General features: G+C 42.7%; 1 protein-coding gene across 1 annotated transcript in view; it reads right to left on the bottom strand.

Annotated features, from left to right (window-relative positions):
- PRIMA1 (proline rich membrane anchor 1) overlaps positions 1 to 17,688 on the bottom strand; it is a 97,850-nt gene that overhangs the window by 72,920 nt on the left and 7,242 nt on the right. Inside the window, exon 2 of the mRNA XM_082275390.1 lies at positions 4,328 to 4,449. Coding sequence (XP_082131516.1) covers positions 4,328 to 4,417 — 90 coding nt within the window. The 5' untranslated portion in view covers positions 4,418 to 4,449. The remainder of the gene's footprint in view (positions 1 to 4,327; positions 4,450 to 17,688) is intronic.

Here is a 17,688-nt window from a genome sequence, read left to right as displayed (position 1 = left end):
CTCTGTAACAACTGGTTTATTGGGGTAAAAAATTCAACAAAAAACTCACATGGAACGGCACTCAGCCAGTGCAGGCATGGACAGCGATAGTGGGTGCTAACAGCGTGTGCAGGCTCCTCCCCCGTACGCGTTACGTCGAAACCACGACTTCCTCGGCAGGGGTCTCCTTTTTTAATTCCCACTTGTGTATGCTAATGATTTATCATGAGATATTACTAGCACGAGCACTTTATTGTGACAGCAATCATCCATTAACCACTTAAGCCCCGGAGGATTTGGCTGCTAAAAGACCAGGGGGTATTTTGCGATTCGGCACTGCGTGACTTTAACTGACAATTGCGCGGTCATGCGACGCTGTACCTAAACAAATTTGATGTCCTTTTTTTCCCCACAAACAGAGCTTTCTTTTGGTGGTATTTGATCACCTGTGCGATTTTTTGATCACACGCTATAAACAAAAAAAGAGCGTCAATTTTGCAAAAATAACAATATTTTTCACATTTTTTTATATGAAATTCCCCCCCAAAAAAAAAGTAAAAATCAAATTTTTTAACATTTTCGGCCAATTTGTTTTCTGCTACATATGTTTGGTAAAAAAAAAATCGCAAAAAGCGTATTTTGATTGGTTTGCGCAAAAGTTATCGCGTTTACTAACAAAGGGAAAGATTTTTGTCATTTTAGTTGTTGTTTTTTTTAACGCGTAATGGTGGCGATCTGCGATTTTTTTTGCGGTACTGCGACATTGGGGTGGACAGATCGGATCCTTGACTGACATTATTGACACTTTTGGGGTTACCAGTGACATTTCTACAGTAATCAGTGCTATAAATATGCACTGTTACTGTAAAATTACACTGGCAGTGAAGGGGTTAACTTTATTTGAGAGGGAGGGGCTGTGTGTGTCCCTAGGGGCGTGATTCTAACTGTGATTGGCTGTGGCTTGAGCTGTAGGAACAGTGATCAACGGTCCTACATAGTAGAACCGTATGATCAGTGTTTCTACACAGGGGAGAATGACAGGTGGCTTGTTTACACAAGCCGCCTGCCTTTCTCCCTCTCCCCCGACGATCGCAGAGTGAGCGGCGGACATCGGGTCCGCCGGTCACACACGCGGGGGGGTCCGTGACCGCGCGGGAGCGGGAGCGCGCCGCCGGCAGCGTGCACTCGCTCCCCAGAGCCTCACAGGCCAGTGACGTACCGATACGTCACTCTGCCTGTGAGGGGCTGACCGCCGCAGTATATGTACTTGCGGCGGTCGGCAAGCGGTTAACTTATATCTCATTAATCACGGATATTAGTTTTCTATCACCTGGATCGTTTTTATTATTACATTATTTAAGGGCACATACACCTTGATTGTGATATATATAAATAATTATATAAATATATATTTATTTATTCTTATATATTTTTTGGCACTTGATATTCACTTTGCTTGAATTTATTTATCATATCCTTTGGCGCTACATACATAATTTTTTGTAAATTTGCTGTCCCCTCAAAATAACTCAATGCACACCCATTAATGTCTAAACCGCTGGCAACAAAAGTGAGTACACCCCTAAGTGAAAATGTCCAAATTGGGCGCAAAGTGTCAATATTTTGTGTGGCCACCATTATTTTCCAGCACTGCCTTAACCCTCTTGGGCATGGAGTTCACCAGAGCTTCACAGGTTACCACTGGAGTCCTCTTCCGCATGCTAATCATTGAAGGCAGAGGCAGCCAAGCAATCAGCATTTTCAGAAGGAGGTCAGTGAGAACAGCAAACAGGATCATTCAACCTCAATACTTCTCTCTCCTCCCTCATTCAGATGGTTTTATTTCTGCTTTGATAACGAACTGTTTGCTGTGCTGGCTGCTCGATCTTGAACAGTTCATGTTTAACTGAGGAGATTTGATCTTTATTTGTCCATATAAATGAAAACTGATCTATTTTTATCCTCCGTCTCCTTTTTTAATACTCTGACTCCATAAATGGTATAATACCGCGCTGACAATTAAGTGTGGATAATTGGCTCCGTACTGCAGCCTGCATGTTCAGCCAAATTCCCAGCGCAGCTCAGTCCATAGATTGTCATTAAACGCCGCTATCATCTAATATTAATGACCTTTTTATATAACATTATTCAATTATGATCAAATTACGCCTTGACTTGTAAGAGCTGACATGTCTGTAGCAAGGCCGGTCCAACCTTACTTCTCTAAAGAAAATGACAATCACTCTATTATATTAGGAGGGGCAGGCTTGGACTTTGGGAACAAGTTATTTGGGTAGGGCTGCGGCCAACAACATATTGGGACTGCTGCAAAACAAGCAGTGAGGACAGAGTACAGGGGGACCTAATAATGTGAGAACCGTGCAATGCACAATGTTTATAAACAATGTTACTTTGTATCTCTCTATCTCCTGTATGATCAATGTTTATAAACAATGTTACTTTGTATCTCTCTATCTCCCTTCTGATCAATGTTTATAAACAATGTTACTTTGTTCCCTCTATCTCCTGTCTGATCAATGTTTATAAACAATGTTACTTTGTATCTCTCTATCTCCAGTCTGATCAATGTTTATAAACAATGTTACTTTGTATCTCTCTATCTCCTGTCTGATCAATGTTTATAAACAATGTTACTTTGTATCTCTCTATCTCCAGTCTGATCAATGTTTATAAACAATGTTACTTTGTATCTCTCTATCTCCCGTCTGATCAATGTTTATAAACAATGTTACTTTGTATCTCTCTATCTCCCTTCTGATCAATGTTTATAAACAATGTTACTTTGTATCTCTCTATCTCCAGTCTGATCAATGTTTATAAACAATGTTACTTTGTATCTCTCTATCTCCTGTCTGATCAATGTTTTTATAAACAATGTTACTTTGTATCTCTCTATCTCCAGTCTGATCAATGTTTATAAACAATGTTACTTTGTATCTCTCTATCTCCTGTCTGATCAATGTTTATAAACAATGTTACTTTGTATCTCTCTATCTCCCGTCTGATCAATGTTTATAAACAATGTTACTTTGTATCTCTCTATCTCCTGTCTGATAAATGTTTATAACGAATGTTACTTTGTATCTCTCTATCTCCCGTCTGATCAATGTTCATAAACAATGTTACTTTGTATCTCTCTATCTCCCGTCTGATCAATGTTTATAAACAATGTTACTTTGTTCCCTCTATCTCCTGTCTGATCAATGTTTATAAACAATGTTACTTTGTATCTCTCTATCTCCTGTCTGATAAATGTTTATAACAAATGTTACTTTGTATCTCTCTATCTCCCATCTGATCAATGTTCATAAACAATGTTACTTTGTATCTCTCTATATCCTGTCTGATCAATGTTTATAAACAATGTTACTTTGTATCTCTATCTCCTGTCTGATCAATGTTTATAACGAATGTTACTTTGTATCTCACTATCTCCTGTCTAATCAATGTTTATAAACAATGTTACTTTGTATCTCTCTATCTCCTGTCTGATCAATGTTTATAAACAATGTTACTTTTTATCTCTCTATCTCTCTTCTGATCAATGTTTATAAACAATGTTACTTTGTTCCCTCTATCTCCTGCCTGATCAATGTTTATAAACAATGTTACTTTGTATCTCTCTATCTCCTGTCTGATCAATGTTTATAAACAATGTTACTTTGTATCTCTCTATCTCCTGTCTGATCAATGTTTATAAACAATGTTACTTTGTATCTCTCTATCTCTCATCTGATCAATGTTTATAAACAATGTTACTTTGTTCCCTCTATCTCCTGCCTGATCAATGTTTATAAACAATGTTACTTTGTATCTCTCTATCTCCTGTCTGATCAATGTTTATAAACAATGTTACTTTGTATCTCTCTATCTCCTGTCTGATGAATGTTTATAAACAATGTTACTTTGTATCTCTCTATCTCCAGTCTGATCAATGTTTATAAACAATGTTACTTTGTATCTCTCTATCTCCCGTCTGATCAGTGTTTATAAACAATGTTACTTTGTATCTCTCTATCTCCTGTCTGATCAATGTTTATAAACAATGTTACTTTGTATCTCTCTATCTCCTGTCTGATCAATGTTTATAAACAATGTTACTTTGTATCTCTCGATCTCCCATCTGATCAATGTTTATAAACAATGTTACTTTGTATCTCTCTGTCTCCCATCTGATCAGTCTTTATAAACAATGTTACTTTGTATCTCTATCTCCTGTCTGATCAATGTTTATAAACAATGTTACTTTGTATCTCTCTATCTCCTGTCTGCTCAGTGTTTATAAACAATGTTACTTTGTAACATAGCATAGAGGAAGAGTCCTTACCTGGATGAATCCAGCCAGAGGAAGTGTCAGACAGCGAATCAGGAGAGAGGAAGAGAAAGGGCAGTACAGCCAGAGCCTCCCGTTCTGCATCACGCCCGCCGTGCCGCTTAGAATCTGCAGAACTAGACAGAGAGAGACAATTATAACCGCTGCCAACAGTTTACATATCAACTATATGACAAATAAAAAGCTCCAGTCAGTGACTTTGATTAGGCAGAGATGATGTCATCTCATTTCTGGCCTGAAGGATGTCCAGCATCATCTAGCCCTTTCCCTCCCAGCCTGACTGCCTCTGGCCCGCCCCTTTCATTAATTGAACTTCAGTTCTTTCAATTATGAAGCCTCAGCATCACATGTGGGTGAAGTCATGCCTGCCTGGGACCGCCCACTCTTTCAGACTGACACCCACCCACACATTAAAGTGGTTGTAAAGCCTCAAGGTTTTTCACCTCAATGCTTTCTTTGCATTAAGACAACAAAACCTTCTGTGCTGTGCTGCAGCTCCCCCCCCCCACTTTTCTTACCTGAGCCCGATATGATCCAGCGATGTGCATGAGGGCAGTGGCTCCAGCCGCTGTCTTCCAACTCATTGGACAGATTGATAGCAGCATGAACTATTGGCTCCCGCTGCTCTCAATCAAATCCTGTGACATAGGAGTGGGGGGGGGGGGGGTTGAGTCCTGCTGTCTGTATCAATGGATGGGACTCGGGAGCGAGTGCGCATGGGTGCCCCCCAGGGAAAGCGGCTCTCCATGGGGGACCCCGATGAAGAGAAGGGGGCCTGAAGCGCAGACTGGAGGACCCCAGATAAAAAAAAAGGTCAGGGGCTGCTCTGTGTAAAATCTTTATTAATATTATTACTATTGTTGACATTATTATTTTATTATTATTGTTATTATTATATTATTAATTATTATTATTGTTATTATTATTTTATTAATATTACTATTATAGATGATATTATTATTTTATTATTAATATTGTTGATATTATTATTTTATTATTATTATTAATATTATTACTATTGTTGACATTATTATTTTATTATTATTGTTATTGTTGTTATTATTAGTTTATTGTTAATTATTATTATTGTTATTATTATTATTTTATTAATATTACTATTATAGATTATATTATTATTTTATTATTACTATTGTTGATATTATTATTTTATTATTATTGTTATTATTATTATTATTTTTATTATTACTATTGTTTACATTATTATTTTATTATAGATTATATTATTATTACTATTGTTGATATTATTATTTTATTATTATTTTTATTATTACTATTGTTGACATTATTATTTTTTTGTTATTGTTATTATTATTATATTATTAATTATTATTATTGTTATTATTATTATAGTAATATTACTATTATAGTTGATATTATTATTTTATTATTACTATTGTTGATATTATTATTTTATTATAATTATTAATATTATTACTATTGTTGACATTATTATTTTATTATTATTGTTATTGTTATTATTAGTTTATTGTTAATTATTATTATGGTTATTATTATTATTTTATTAATATTACTATTATAGATTATATTATTATTTTATTATTACTATTGTTGATATTATTATTTTATTATTATTGTTGTTATTATTATTATTATTTTTATTATTACTATTGTTTACATTATTATTTTATTATTATTGTTATTATTATTATATTATTAATTATTATTATTATTATTGTTTACATTATTATTTTAGTAATATTACTATTATAGTTGATATTTATTATTTTATTATTACTATTGTTGATATTATTATTTTATTATAATTATTAATATTATCACTATTGTTGACATTATTATTTTATTATTATTGTTATTGTTGTTATTATTAGTTTATTGCTAATTATTATTATGGTTATTATTATTATTTTATTAATATTACTATTATAGATTATATTATTATTTTATTATTATTACTATTGTTGATATTATTATTTTATTATTATTGTTATTATTATTATTATTATTTTTATTATTACTATTGTTTACATTATTATTTTATTATTATTGCTATTATTATTATATTATTAATTATTATTATTGTTATTATTATTATTTTAGTAATATTACTATTATAGTTGATATTATTATTTTATTATTACTATTGTTGATATTATTATTTTATTATAATTATTAATATTATTACTATTGTTGACATTATTATTTTATTATTATTGTTATTGTTGTTATTATTAGTTTATTGTTAATTATTATTATGGTTATATTTATTATTTTATTAATATTACTATTATAGATTATATTATTATTTTATTATTACTATTGTTTACATTATTATTTTATTATTATTGTTTTTATTATTATTATTCTATTAATTATTATTCTTGTTATTATTATTTTATTAATATTACTATTATAGGGGATGTGGGGATGTCAATCACGGGTGCCCGGTGTGGATCGAGATCCCCACTGCCTAGTGGGTACGGGTGCGTGCCGCCGGCGGTGTGCGCTCGCCCCCAGGAGTGCTCCAGCGACCCGCCATACAGGTATGGCGCTTCGCGCAGCCGAGCCAGCCTGCTGCAGTATATATGCGGCGGGCGGTCGGCAAGTGATTAACTGTCTGAAAAACAAATAAACTGTCCAAATGACGGAATTGTGGCTGATTTACGTATAGTGTATGGCCAGCAGATCGGCATCCCCGCTGATTAGTGTGGGCGGGTGCGGCGTGTGCTCGCCCCCAGGTTGCTCCAGCGAACCGCCGTACAAGTACGGCGATTTGCGCAGCGAACCAGCCTGCTGCAGTATATATGCGACGGGCGGTCGGCAAGTGATTGACTGCCTGAAAAACGAATAAACTGTCCAAATGACGGCATTGCGGCTGATTTTCGTATAGTGTATGGCCAGCATAGGACAGGGCGCTGTGATTTTCAGGAAGCCATGTAGAGCACCCTGCCAGCCCCTCCCCCACCAGTCATGATCTGACTGCATTGCGTAGAGAAGCACAGAGACCCAGAGTAGACATCATTTGATGACCCAAGGAAGATGAACAGGTTAACTAGTATTTCAAGAAAGGAACCAAAATTTTGCAGCACTGAAAAAAAACTTTAATCTGCCGCTCAGCATCCCCTCCCCCCCAATGACTGTTAGGAGATGATTGTGAGAACTCTTTTTGCACCCACCAATTGTCAACAGCAGAGCATAAAAACCGAACAGAAGAGAGATTCAGCCTTCAATAGACAGAGCAGAGCCATTGTCATCTGCGGCTGTGGTACCGCCTGATACGAGGATTTCCCACATCCAGGACTATTCCTCCGCAGCAACAATGTGCCGCCTCAGCTTTACCGGCGACCCGCCATATTCATCTACCGCTCGGCTTCTCTCAATTTATTTCTACTTAACGTGTATCTAATTTAGAGGGCAAAAAATGTAACATATTGCAACTTACTACAAAGTTACAATGTTGCAGTCTAAACACAGTGGGGGAGGGGAGACTGAGGAAATGCTTCCCCCTGCCTGCAGCAGACTGGTGACATCATCACGCCTAGGTGCAGTCACTGGACTAGAGCTTAGATTGATGGCTGCATTCGTTTTGATGTTTTTTTAGGCTTTTTTTCCCCTTCATTTTCACCTGGTGATCCTAAGAGTAACACTTCCTATCTTAGGATGACAACATCCACTGTACTGTATCTTTGGAGGGTCACCCTAGGACAGGAATACAGACAGGGGAGGACTTGGCCAGGGGGTAGGGGGGCAATTGCCCCCTGGGCCGCTCTGATGTCCTGTAAAAAGGGCTGCACTGCTTCTGCTACAGACGTGCCTAAAGGATTCCTGGTGAAGAGAAGTAAAAAGTCCCCACTGCTGACCTACTGAGTGCGGGATGAGGAGTCCCAATGTTCCCTCTAATTTTTTACTGTGCTGAGCAAATAAAAACATTTCTCTGAGCGCAAACCTTTAGACTGAGCAATGGGGGGGGGGGACGTCAATGCAGAGTGACCAGCATGCCCCCAATCAATGCACAGTGCCCACAGAATTGCCCCCAATCAATGCAGAGTGCCCACAGCATTGCCCCCAATCAATAATGCAGAGTGCCCACAGCATTGCCCCCAATCAATGCAGAGTACCCACAGCATTGCCCCCAATCAATGCAGAGTGCCCACAGCATTGCCCCCAATCAATGCAGAGTGCCCACAGCATTGCCCCCAATCAATGCAGAGTACCCACAGCATTGCACCCAATCAATGCAGAGTGCCCACAGCATTGCCCCCAATCAATGCAGAGTACCCACAGCATTGCCCCCAATCAATGCAGAGTGCCCACAGCATTGCCCCCAATCAATGCAGAGTACCCACAGAATTGCCCCCAATCAATGCAGAGTGCCCACAGCATTGCCCCCAATCAATGCAGAGTGCCCACAGCATTGCCCCCAATCAATGCAGAGTGCCCACAGCATTGCCCCCAATCAATGCAGAGATGCCAGCGTTCCCCCCCCCCGCGAGACCCGTGCACTTACCTCACGGCAGCTTCTCTTCAGTCCCCACATCTCCTCAGTCCTCCCGCCTCCTCCTCGGACCTCGGGCCAATGGCATGGGGTGGTTTGTCTTTCGGCCAATCAGGAAGAGGGAGGACCCGCTCCCTGATTGGCCAGGAGGAGGATCCGTGTGACAATAGCGAATTTTAATTCGCTATTGTCACACAATGGGCGGGATCTCGGGGCGCACTGCTCACTACCTTCACCATCTTCACGGGGCTGTGTGGTCTGAACTCGTGCTGCGCCGGACCGTCAATTAGATTGCACCTTAGAGGGAACATTGGTGAGGACAAAGACAGAACGCAGGCCTCCCCCCCCCCCAGCATGGATGGTGTAAACTGTGTCTGAGCAGAGGCCGGTTCCATGCCCCACTGGAGACTCTCCTCCTCTGGCCAGCCCCAACTGAGCTGTCCCAGCTCCCCCCCAACCGCCCCCTGCTGGCCAGGTTGGGAACCCCGATTCAGCCAGTGAGTAGAGAGTAACTGGAGCGGAGCTTCAGCCTGGAATGGGGGTCAGGAGGAGGATGGTAAGAGGGAGAGTGGGAGGGGGGCCGAGTGGCTGCACCATGGGCCTCTGGTTTGTACTTGCCCCCTGGGCCGAAAGTTGCCAGTCTGCCCCTGACTACAGAACACCTCCCCCGCTTTTTTTCTCCCTGATTTACGAAGTGTTCTGCAGTTGATAGGAGACAACAGGAAACATTGATTCCAAATTCAGTGCAATACACAAGAAGTGAAACGGGGTATTTGACGTCTGGCAGGATTACATTTTTTTTTCTGGACTTGCAGAAAACTTTATTAACAAAGAAAAAAAATGCAGCCACTACAGTATCTCACAAAAGTGAGTACACCCTTCACATTTTTGTAAATTTTTTATTAATAAATTCTCTCAGCAGAGGAATCTGAGCCATATAAGGGTTTATTCTAATAAATGAGTCCCCTAAAATCCCCTCAGATATCACATCAAATTGGGGGATCTGGAAGTTCCCCCTTCCTAAGAACAAAAATTACTACATACAGTATCTCACAAAAGTAAGTACACCCCTCACATTTTTGTACATATTTTATTCTATCTTTTCATGTGACAACACTGAAGAAATGACACTTTGCTACAATGTAAAGTAGTGAGTGTACAGCTTGTATAACAGTGTAAATTTGCTGTCCCCTCAAAATAACTCAACACACAGCCATTAATGTCTAAACAGCTGGCAACAAAAGTCAGTACACCCCTAAGTGACAATGTCCAAATTGGGCCCAATTAGCCATTTTCCCTCCCCAGTGTCATGTGACTCGTTAGTGTTACAAGGTCTCAGGTGTAAATGGGGAGCAGGTGTGTTAAATTTGGTGTTATCGCTCTCACTCTCTCATACTGGTCACTGGAAGTTCAACATGGCACCTCATGTCAAAGAACTCTCTGAGGATCTGATAAAAAGAATTGTTGCTCTACATAAAGATGGCCTAGGCTATAAGAAGATTGCCAAGACCCTGAAACGGAGCTGCAGCATGGTGGCCAAGACCATACAGTGGTTTAACAGAACAGGTTCCACTCAGAACAGACCTCGTGATGGTCCACCAAAGAAGTTGAGTGCACGTGCTCAGCGTCATATCCAGAGGTTGTCTTTGGGAAATAGACGTATGAGTGCTGCCAGCATTGCTGCAGAGGTTGAAGGGGTGGGGGGTCAGCCTGTCAGTGCTCAGACCATACGCCGCACACTGCATCAAATTGGTCTGCATGGCTGTCATCCCAGATGGAAGCCTCTTCTAAAGATGATGGACAAGAAAGCCCGCAAACCGTTTGCTGAAGACAAGCAGACTAAGGACATGGATTACTGGAACCATCTCCTGTGCTCTGATGAGACCAAGATAAAATTATTTGGTTCAGATGGTGTCAGGCGTGTGTGGGGGCAACCAGGTGAGGAGTACAAAGACAAGTGTGTCTTCCTACAGTCAAGCATGGTGGTGGGAGTGTCATGGTCTGGGGCTGCATGAGTGCTGCCGGCACCGGGGAGCTACAGTTCATTGAGGGAACCATGAATGCCAACATGTACTGTGACATACTGAAGCAGAGCATGATCCCCTCCCTTCAGAGACTGGGCCGCAGGGCAGTATTCCAACATAACGACCCCAAACTCAGCTCCAAGATGGCCACTGCCTTGCTAAAGAAGCTGAGGGTAAAGGTGATGGACTGGCCAAGCATGTCTCCAGACCTAAACCCTATTGAGCATCCTCAAACGGAAGGTTTTTAACATCCACCAGCTCTGTGATGTCATCATGGAGGAGGGGAAGAGGACTCCAGTGGCAACCTGTGAAGCTCTGGTGAACTCCATGCCCAAGAGGGTTAAGGCAGTGCTGGAAAATAATGGTGGCCACACAAAATATTAACACTTTGGGCCCAATTTAGACATTTTCACTTAGGGGTGTACTCACTTTTGCTGCCAGCGGTTTAGACATTAATGGCTGTGTGTTGAGTTATATTGAGGGGACAGTAAATTTACACTGTTATACAAGCTGTACACTCACTACTTTACATTGTAGCAAAGTGTCATTTCTTCAGTGTTGTCACAAGAAAAGATAGAATAAAATATTTACAAAACTGTCAGGGGTGTACTTACTTTTGTGAAATATTGTATGTATTAGAGCAGAGGTGTCAAACTCAATTTCATTGCGGGCCGCATCAGCATTGCGGTTGCCCTCAAAGGGGCTGGTTGTATTTGTAAGACTATATTAATGTATTTACGCTTTATCATTTACTGCTGAGACAAGGTGGGGGCAGAGATGAGGGGGGGTGCCACAGCTGCAGGAGAGGTGTGAGGGTGACATGAAATTACTTGGAGGGCCGCATTCGGCCCGCGGGCCTTGTGTTTAACACGTGCGTATTAGAGCATCACAACAATGTCCCAAAGTATTGAGCCCCTGAGACGTGTTGGATTTCTCTGGTGACCTCTCGTCATGTATAATGAAGATTTATTAGACTAACATTATTTTTGGGAGACGGCGCTGGACCGACTCACCCGGTTGAGGGTCTGTAAGTGAGTACTGTAATGGTAGGGGCTGGTTGGGAGAGTTTGCTTCCCGATGGATCTGGCCTGCCTTGGCGGAAAGGTGGCAGTGAGACCTTTTGAGGGACTTGCCCGGTATCCAAAAGACTTGTCCATGCTGCCACTGCCGAAATATGCAACCACCCTCCAGATTCTAGGGTCACTGACACAACAGTTTGGGTACATCCCTACCCATAACATCACACAGCAGCAGCCCTGAAGAAGGGGGAGTCTCGGTTCCCTGAAACGCGTTGGTTATATCATGCTTTGCTACTACTAATTAAAGGTTTACTTATTCAACTCAACTTTTGGATACCAGGCACTCCTTTTATCTACCTTCACATGGACTCACATCATACTACTGGACAACTCACAGCCTCACTGACAGTCAACATTTAATTGTAAGTCCCCTTTTTTAGTTATTTCTTTTTCCCCCGTTTTTCGGATACAATAATATTTTACACATATATATATATATCTTTCCTAGACATTGTGACCAAGCCTGCTCTTGATAAAATGAATGTATTTCACGAAACGCGTTGAGCATAAGAAGGCAATCTACAACTACAAGCTCTATCATATATTCCATTAACGGTTTCCGGAAATTATGTACATCACTACTTATATATATTATCAATCATGTTATTGTATGAATTTATATTTTTATGCACTGGACTATTATTGTAATACTCTGATTATTATCTATTGTCCTATATACAATGTAACAATTCTTTTATATGTGTTTTCTACTCAAATATACTGTTGTTACCTGCTACAGATCTGACAATATGCTTCATACCAATTCATGGACCTCCTTATGCTTACCAGCATAGGTTCTTGTATCATTTTTATTATTATCATATACTGGGCACACCTCATACAAAGTCCCAACTTTTTTGGAACACCATGTGTTCCTATTAATGCATACACATTATAGCGTTCTTCACCTTTTCACATTCTTTAGATTCATCTGGGAACCAGTGTTAATTTCGTAGACAAAAAAATTTTCATCATAGATTTGTCAGCAATTTGTTTTCGAAAAACAAAAACTAAGCGAAAATAAAATTTGTATTAAGTCAATTGACGAAAACTATAACGAAAATCAATTCCAAATTGTCTGTTAAAGCCCCCCCCCCCGACTCCATTGGCAAGCTGTATTGGCTGAGAGATGGAGGTTCCCATCAATCTTTTCCCTTTCCTATGCAGTTCCTCACATTACACTCATTCACACTATCTCTTTGGCGCCCTCTGCTGGTCTTTGTTTTTTTTTGTTTATTTATGAAACACGGTTTTATTTATAAAGATGTTATATATCACAATGGCTAAGTCCCTGTTCACACTAGGACGACCTGTGAGGCGGCCTGGTCGCCGTAGGTCACCTCCCATAGGGAAGCTGCGGACCCGTTCTAATAGGAGCGACACAAGTCACTCTGACTTAGAAAAAGGGTCCGGAGCTTCTTTGGGGCGACCAGGAGGCGACCGCCATAGACTTCAATGTTATGAAGTCCGTGGCGGCCGCTCTGAGGTCGCGGCGCGCTGCTCGTACCGCGACCTCGGAGGTCGCGGTGCGAAGTAGCGTTGCCCCAGTGTGAACAGGGCCTTAATCTGTGTCTGTAGTGCGTGTTCAAACCTTCATACCATAAATAATAACATAATTGATTTTAACTCCAGGAGTATGTTATGAGGCAATTCTAGAGAAATGCCTAAATAATGCGTTACAATGTAACTAAACCTATCAGATTTTAGTTGACTAAAATGTATTGGAGATTTACATTGACCAAAAGACAACTAAAACTAAAATGGCATTTTAGTTAAAAGACTATGACTAAAATTTAATCAAAATTTGAGGTCAAAATTAACACTGCTGGGAACTCCCATGAACACCCCTGGCCAAATAAGAGCTGCCTCTCAATTTTGGATAGTCCCATCCCTTCCCACTGTAATCAACGTCTAGTGGCCTAATCAAATGCATGACATGGGCTGGGACAAGGGGTGGGGTGGGCAGGGGGGGGGGGTTGTCTGCCCTGGGCACTGTGGTATTTTGTGAGGTGGGGGTGCCACAAGGAGATTGGGCGGGGGGAGGTGGAGTTGTGGAGAAAAAAAAATTGTTGTAGCCTGGAACATTTGGGGGGAAAGTGCTAAAAGTGGTGATTTAGAGGATTTGTGTTGTGAGGGGAGATGCTGGGAAGGGGGATTCTGAAGTGGGGGGAGAAGATGTGTACTAGGAAGGGAAATTTTAGTAGAGGATTTGTGCTAGGAGTGGATTTTTTTTTGGGGGGGTGGCATTTGGGGGATGGAGAGGCAAAGGTGCTGAGAAGGGGGATTTCAGCAGGGGGACAGATTTGTACTGGGGGGGGGGGGCATCATTAATATTGATTGGACCCTGGGCAAACATTTCTTGTGCCCTCCCCCGAATCCACTTATCAGCTATTTAGGGGCTGTGCAGGCTCAAGGGGCAGCTGCTTTGGGCCTCACAACAACGACTGGGCCCAGGGCAGCTGCCCCTTTTGCCCTGCGTTAAAGACAGCCCGGGGGGGGGGGGGGATTTATGCTTAGGATGTAAGCAAACCGATTAGGGCTCAGTGTTTTTGTGGGGGTATTTTTGCTGACACATGGGGGCAGGGGTAGCGCAGTTTGGCCAAGGTTTGCCCTCGGCTCTAGATGACCTTGTCCCAGTACTGCATTATACTATCAAAAATGTTAAAAGAAGGTGCCCTGCAATACAAGCCTGTTATATGCTGTTATCAGACAGCCCATGTGTTCTACTTTAGTTTCATACAACACTTCAGAAAGTGTTGGATGCCTTTGTCCTTGACTGAGGGCCATAGTTCTATCCTCCAACCCCTACATCAATACCGGACTCAGCATTGACATAGGAGTCGGAGAAAGGAAACATGACACGGTGGCAGGGGACAATAGAAGCCGACGCTCTCGAATGTGTCAGATGTCCTTGTGTTGAACTGCAAGCCATGGTTCTATCCCCCCAAACTCTATATCACCAAAGGACTCAGCAGTGACTAAGGGGTGGGGCAGGGCCGGCCCTACCATGGGTCCCACTGGGTCCATCGGACCCAGGCGGAACTTTGAGAGGGGTGGCAAGTTGACGCCCAAGATTTTTTTCCAGTAGTTTTGTGTGTCCTCAGTTTGCGGTGCATTATGGTCGGCATTTCCCCATCACATACTGCCGCTTAGTGCAAACCTATGAGTATGAGGAGGTGGAGAGTCTCCGGGGAACGTACCGCAAATGATTGTGGCGTGCGCAATGACGTCAGACATCAGCGCACTCCATCTTGCACAGGGCAGCCTGGGCAGAGACAGGAGAGACGGGAGGACTAAGGACAGACAGTGAGTACTTGGTGGACCGGTCCGATGGTGAGTTATGGAGGAACAGTATATATAATATTTTCTAAATTTTATATCCATATAAAATAATGGATGTGGGGGTCTTTTAGTGGGCGTGATTTTTTTTCTGATGGGGTGGGAGGGGGGGGGTTCTTGGACCCAGGCAGCACAAGATCTTCAGCCAGCCCTGGGGTGGGGGAATAGAATTATGGCATGGTGGACAGGGAAATGGGAATCTGGCAATCCCGGATGTGTCAATAGTCTTTGTGTCTAACCATGGGCGTGGTTCTATCCCCCAACCCCTATATCACTAAAGGACTCAGCACTGATCTAGTAGTCGGAGAATGGTGGGTGGTGGGAAACATTGGAATTTGACACTTCTGGAAGTGTCAGATGTCTTTGAGTCCAACTGTGGGCTGTGGTTCTAACCTCCAACCCCTAGGGGTTGCAGGATAGAATACAGGACTCAGTAGTGACTAAGGGGTCATAGAATGGAAGCATGGCATAGTGGCAGGGGACAAAGAAATCTGACACTTCCAAAGTGTCAAATGCCTTTGTGACCAGCTGCAGGCTGTGGTGTTATCCTTCAATGCCTAAGTCACTACAGGACTCCACAGTGACTAAGGGGTTTGTTAGAGCATGGAATCACGGCACGGTGGCAGGGGACACCAGAATCTGACACTCCCAGAAGAATCACAGGCAGTGGTTCTCTCTTCCAAGCCCTAGGTCACTACAGGACTCATCAGTGATTAAGAGGTTGAAAAGTGGAATCATGGCACGGTGGAGGGGGATACAGGAATTTGACACTTCCAGAAGTCTCTGACTATTTTGTATCCATGGTTCTATCTTCCAACCTCTATGTCATGAAAGTACTCAGCAGTGACAAAGGGGTCAGGAAATGGAATCATGGCATGGTGGAGGGGGACACCAGGATCTGACACTCCTGGAAGTGTCAGAAGTCTTTGTATCCAACAGTGGTTCTATCCTCCACAATGTCTACGTCACTACAGGACTCAGCGGTGACAAAGGGGAGAGAGAATGGAATCATGGCACAGTGGGGGCACCAGAATCCGACACTTCCAGAAGTGTCAGAACCATGGATACAAAAAAAAAATCTGACACTTCTGGAAGTGTCAGATTCTGGTGCCCCCACCCCCCACCACCCACCGTGCCATGACTCCATTCTCTCACCCCTTTGTCGCTGCTGAGTCCTGTAGTGATGTAGAGGTTGTGGAGGATAGAACCACTGTTGGACACAAAGACTTCTGACACTTCCAGGAGTGTCAGATCCTGGTGTCCCCCTCCATCATGCCATGATTCTATTTCCTGACCCCTTTGTCACTGCTGAGTCCTTTCATGACATAGGGGTTGGAAGATAGAACCATGGATACAAAAAAAAAATCTATCTTCCAACCCTTATGTCATGAAAGGACTCAGCAGTGACAAAGGGGTCAGTAAATGGAATCATGGCATGATCAGTGGTTTATTTTGGTTTTGCGCTGCCCTAGGCAAGACCAAAATTGGGCGCCCCCCCCCCTCCTATTTAAATTTGCCCACCCCTTCCTGTTTAACGGATGCAACGCCCTCCAAAATTGAAGGACTACAAGTCCCAGCAAGAACCACTAAGATCTCATGGGGGGGGGGGGGTGAAAGAGAGAGGGGGATTGGTGAGGGAGGGTGTGAGAGAGGGGGGATGAGAAAGAGAGAGGGGGATGAGAAAGAGAGAGGGGGGTGAGAGAGGGGGGACGAGAGAGGGGGGTGAGAGAGAGGGGGATGAGAAAGAGAGAGGGGGGTGAGAGAGGGGGGTGAGAGAGAGATAGGGGTGAGAGAGTGAGAGAGAGGGGGTGAGAGGGAGAGCGGTGAGATACAGAGAGGGGGTGGGAGAACCCCTAGCCCTGCCTGCAGTCCCTCCTGTTCCCCCCTGTCTGTGGGTAGGTGTGTGTGATGCACCTAACTCCCGCCCGTCCTCGTCTTTTGGGCCCTCGGTCAGCCTGTTGATGTCCCAGTTGGGAGCAGAGTGGAGGTTTGAGAAGGAGTGCAGGCTCTTGGAGGTGCCAGGGATGCTGCACCCGCTGTTGCTTAGAACAGGGTGGCGCAGTGGCAGTGGAGGTCTTCTCCCTCGCAGGCTCTCAGTTCTAGCCAGCCTTCAGGGCCAGCCGGCTGCCCACTCGCTGTGTGAAGATGCCGCAGCTCAGCAGCAGCAGCTGCTGTCGGTGATGGATTGGTGGATTTTGCGTTGTTGCCCTGCACCCCACTGTCACCGGACCAGCAGGACTCTTTGGGCCCCAAGAGGACTAGGTGCGGAGGAGGAGGAAGATAAATCATCCTCCACTTTGAATTATGGCCAGGGCGAGGGAGTCACGGCCATGATGTCACTGGTTGCTAGATGCCAGCCAGCTCTAGCAAACAGTGGCCGATAGACTCTCAGGTGGAGGCGGGGGCAGCTATTTTGCT

Source organism: Pelophylax lessonae (assembly GCF_965119305.1).
Source record: "Pelophylax lessonae genome assembly, chromosome: 13".
In the NCBI taxonomy this organism is placed as follows: domain Eukaryota; kingdom Metazoa; phylum Chordata; class Amphibia; order Anura; family Ranidae; genus Pelophylax; species Pelophylax lessonae.
This window is presented reverse-complemented; position numbering and strand designations above follow the sequence as displayed.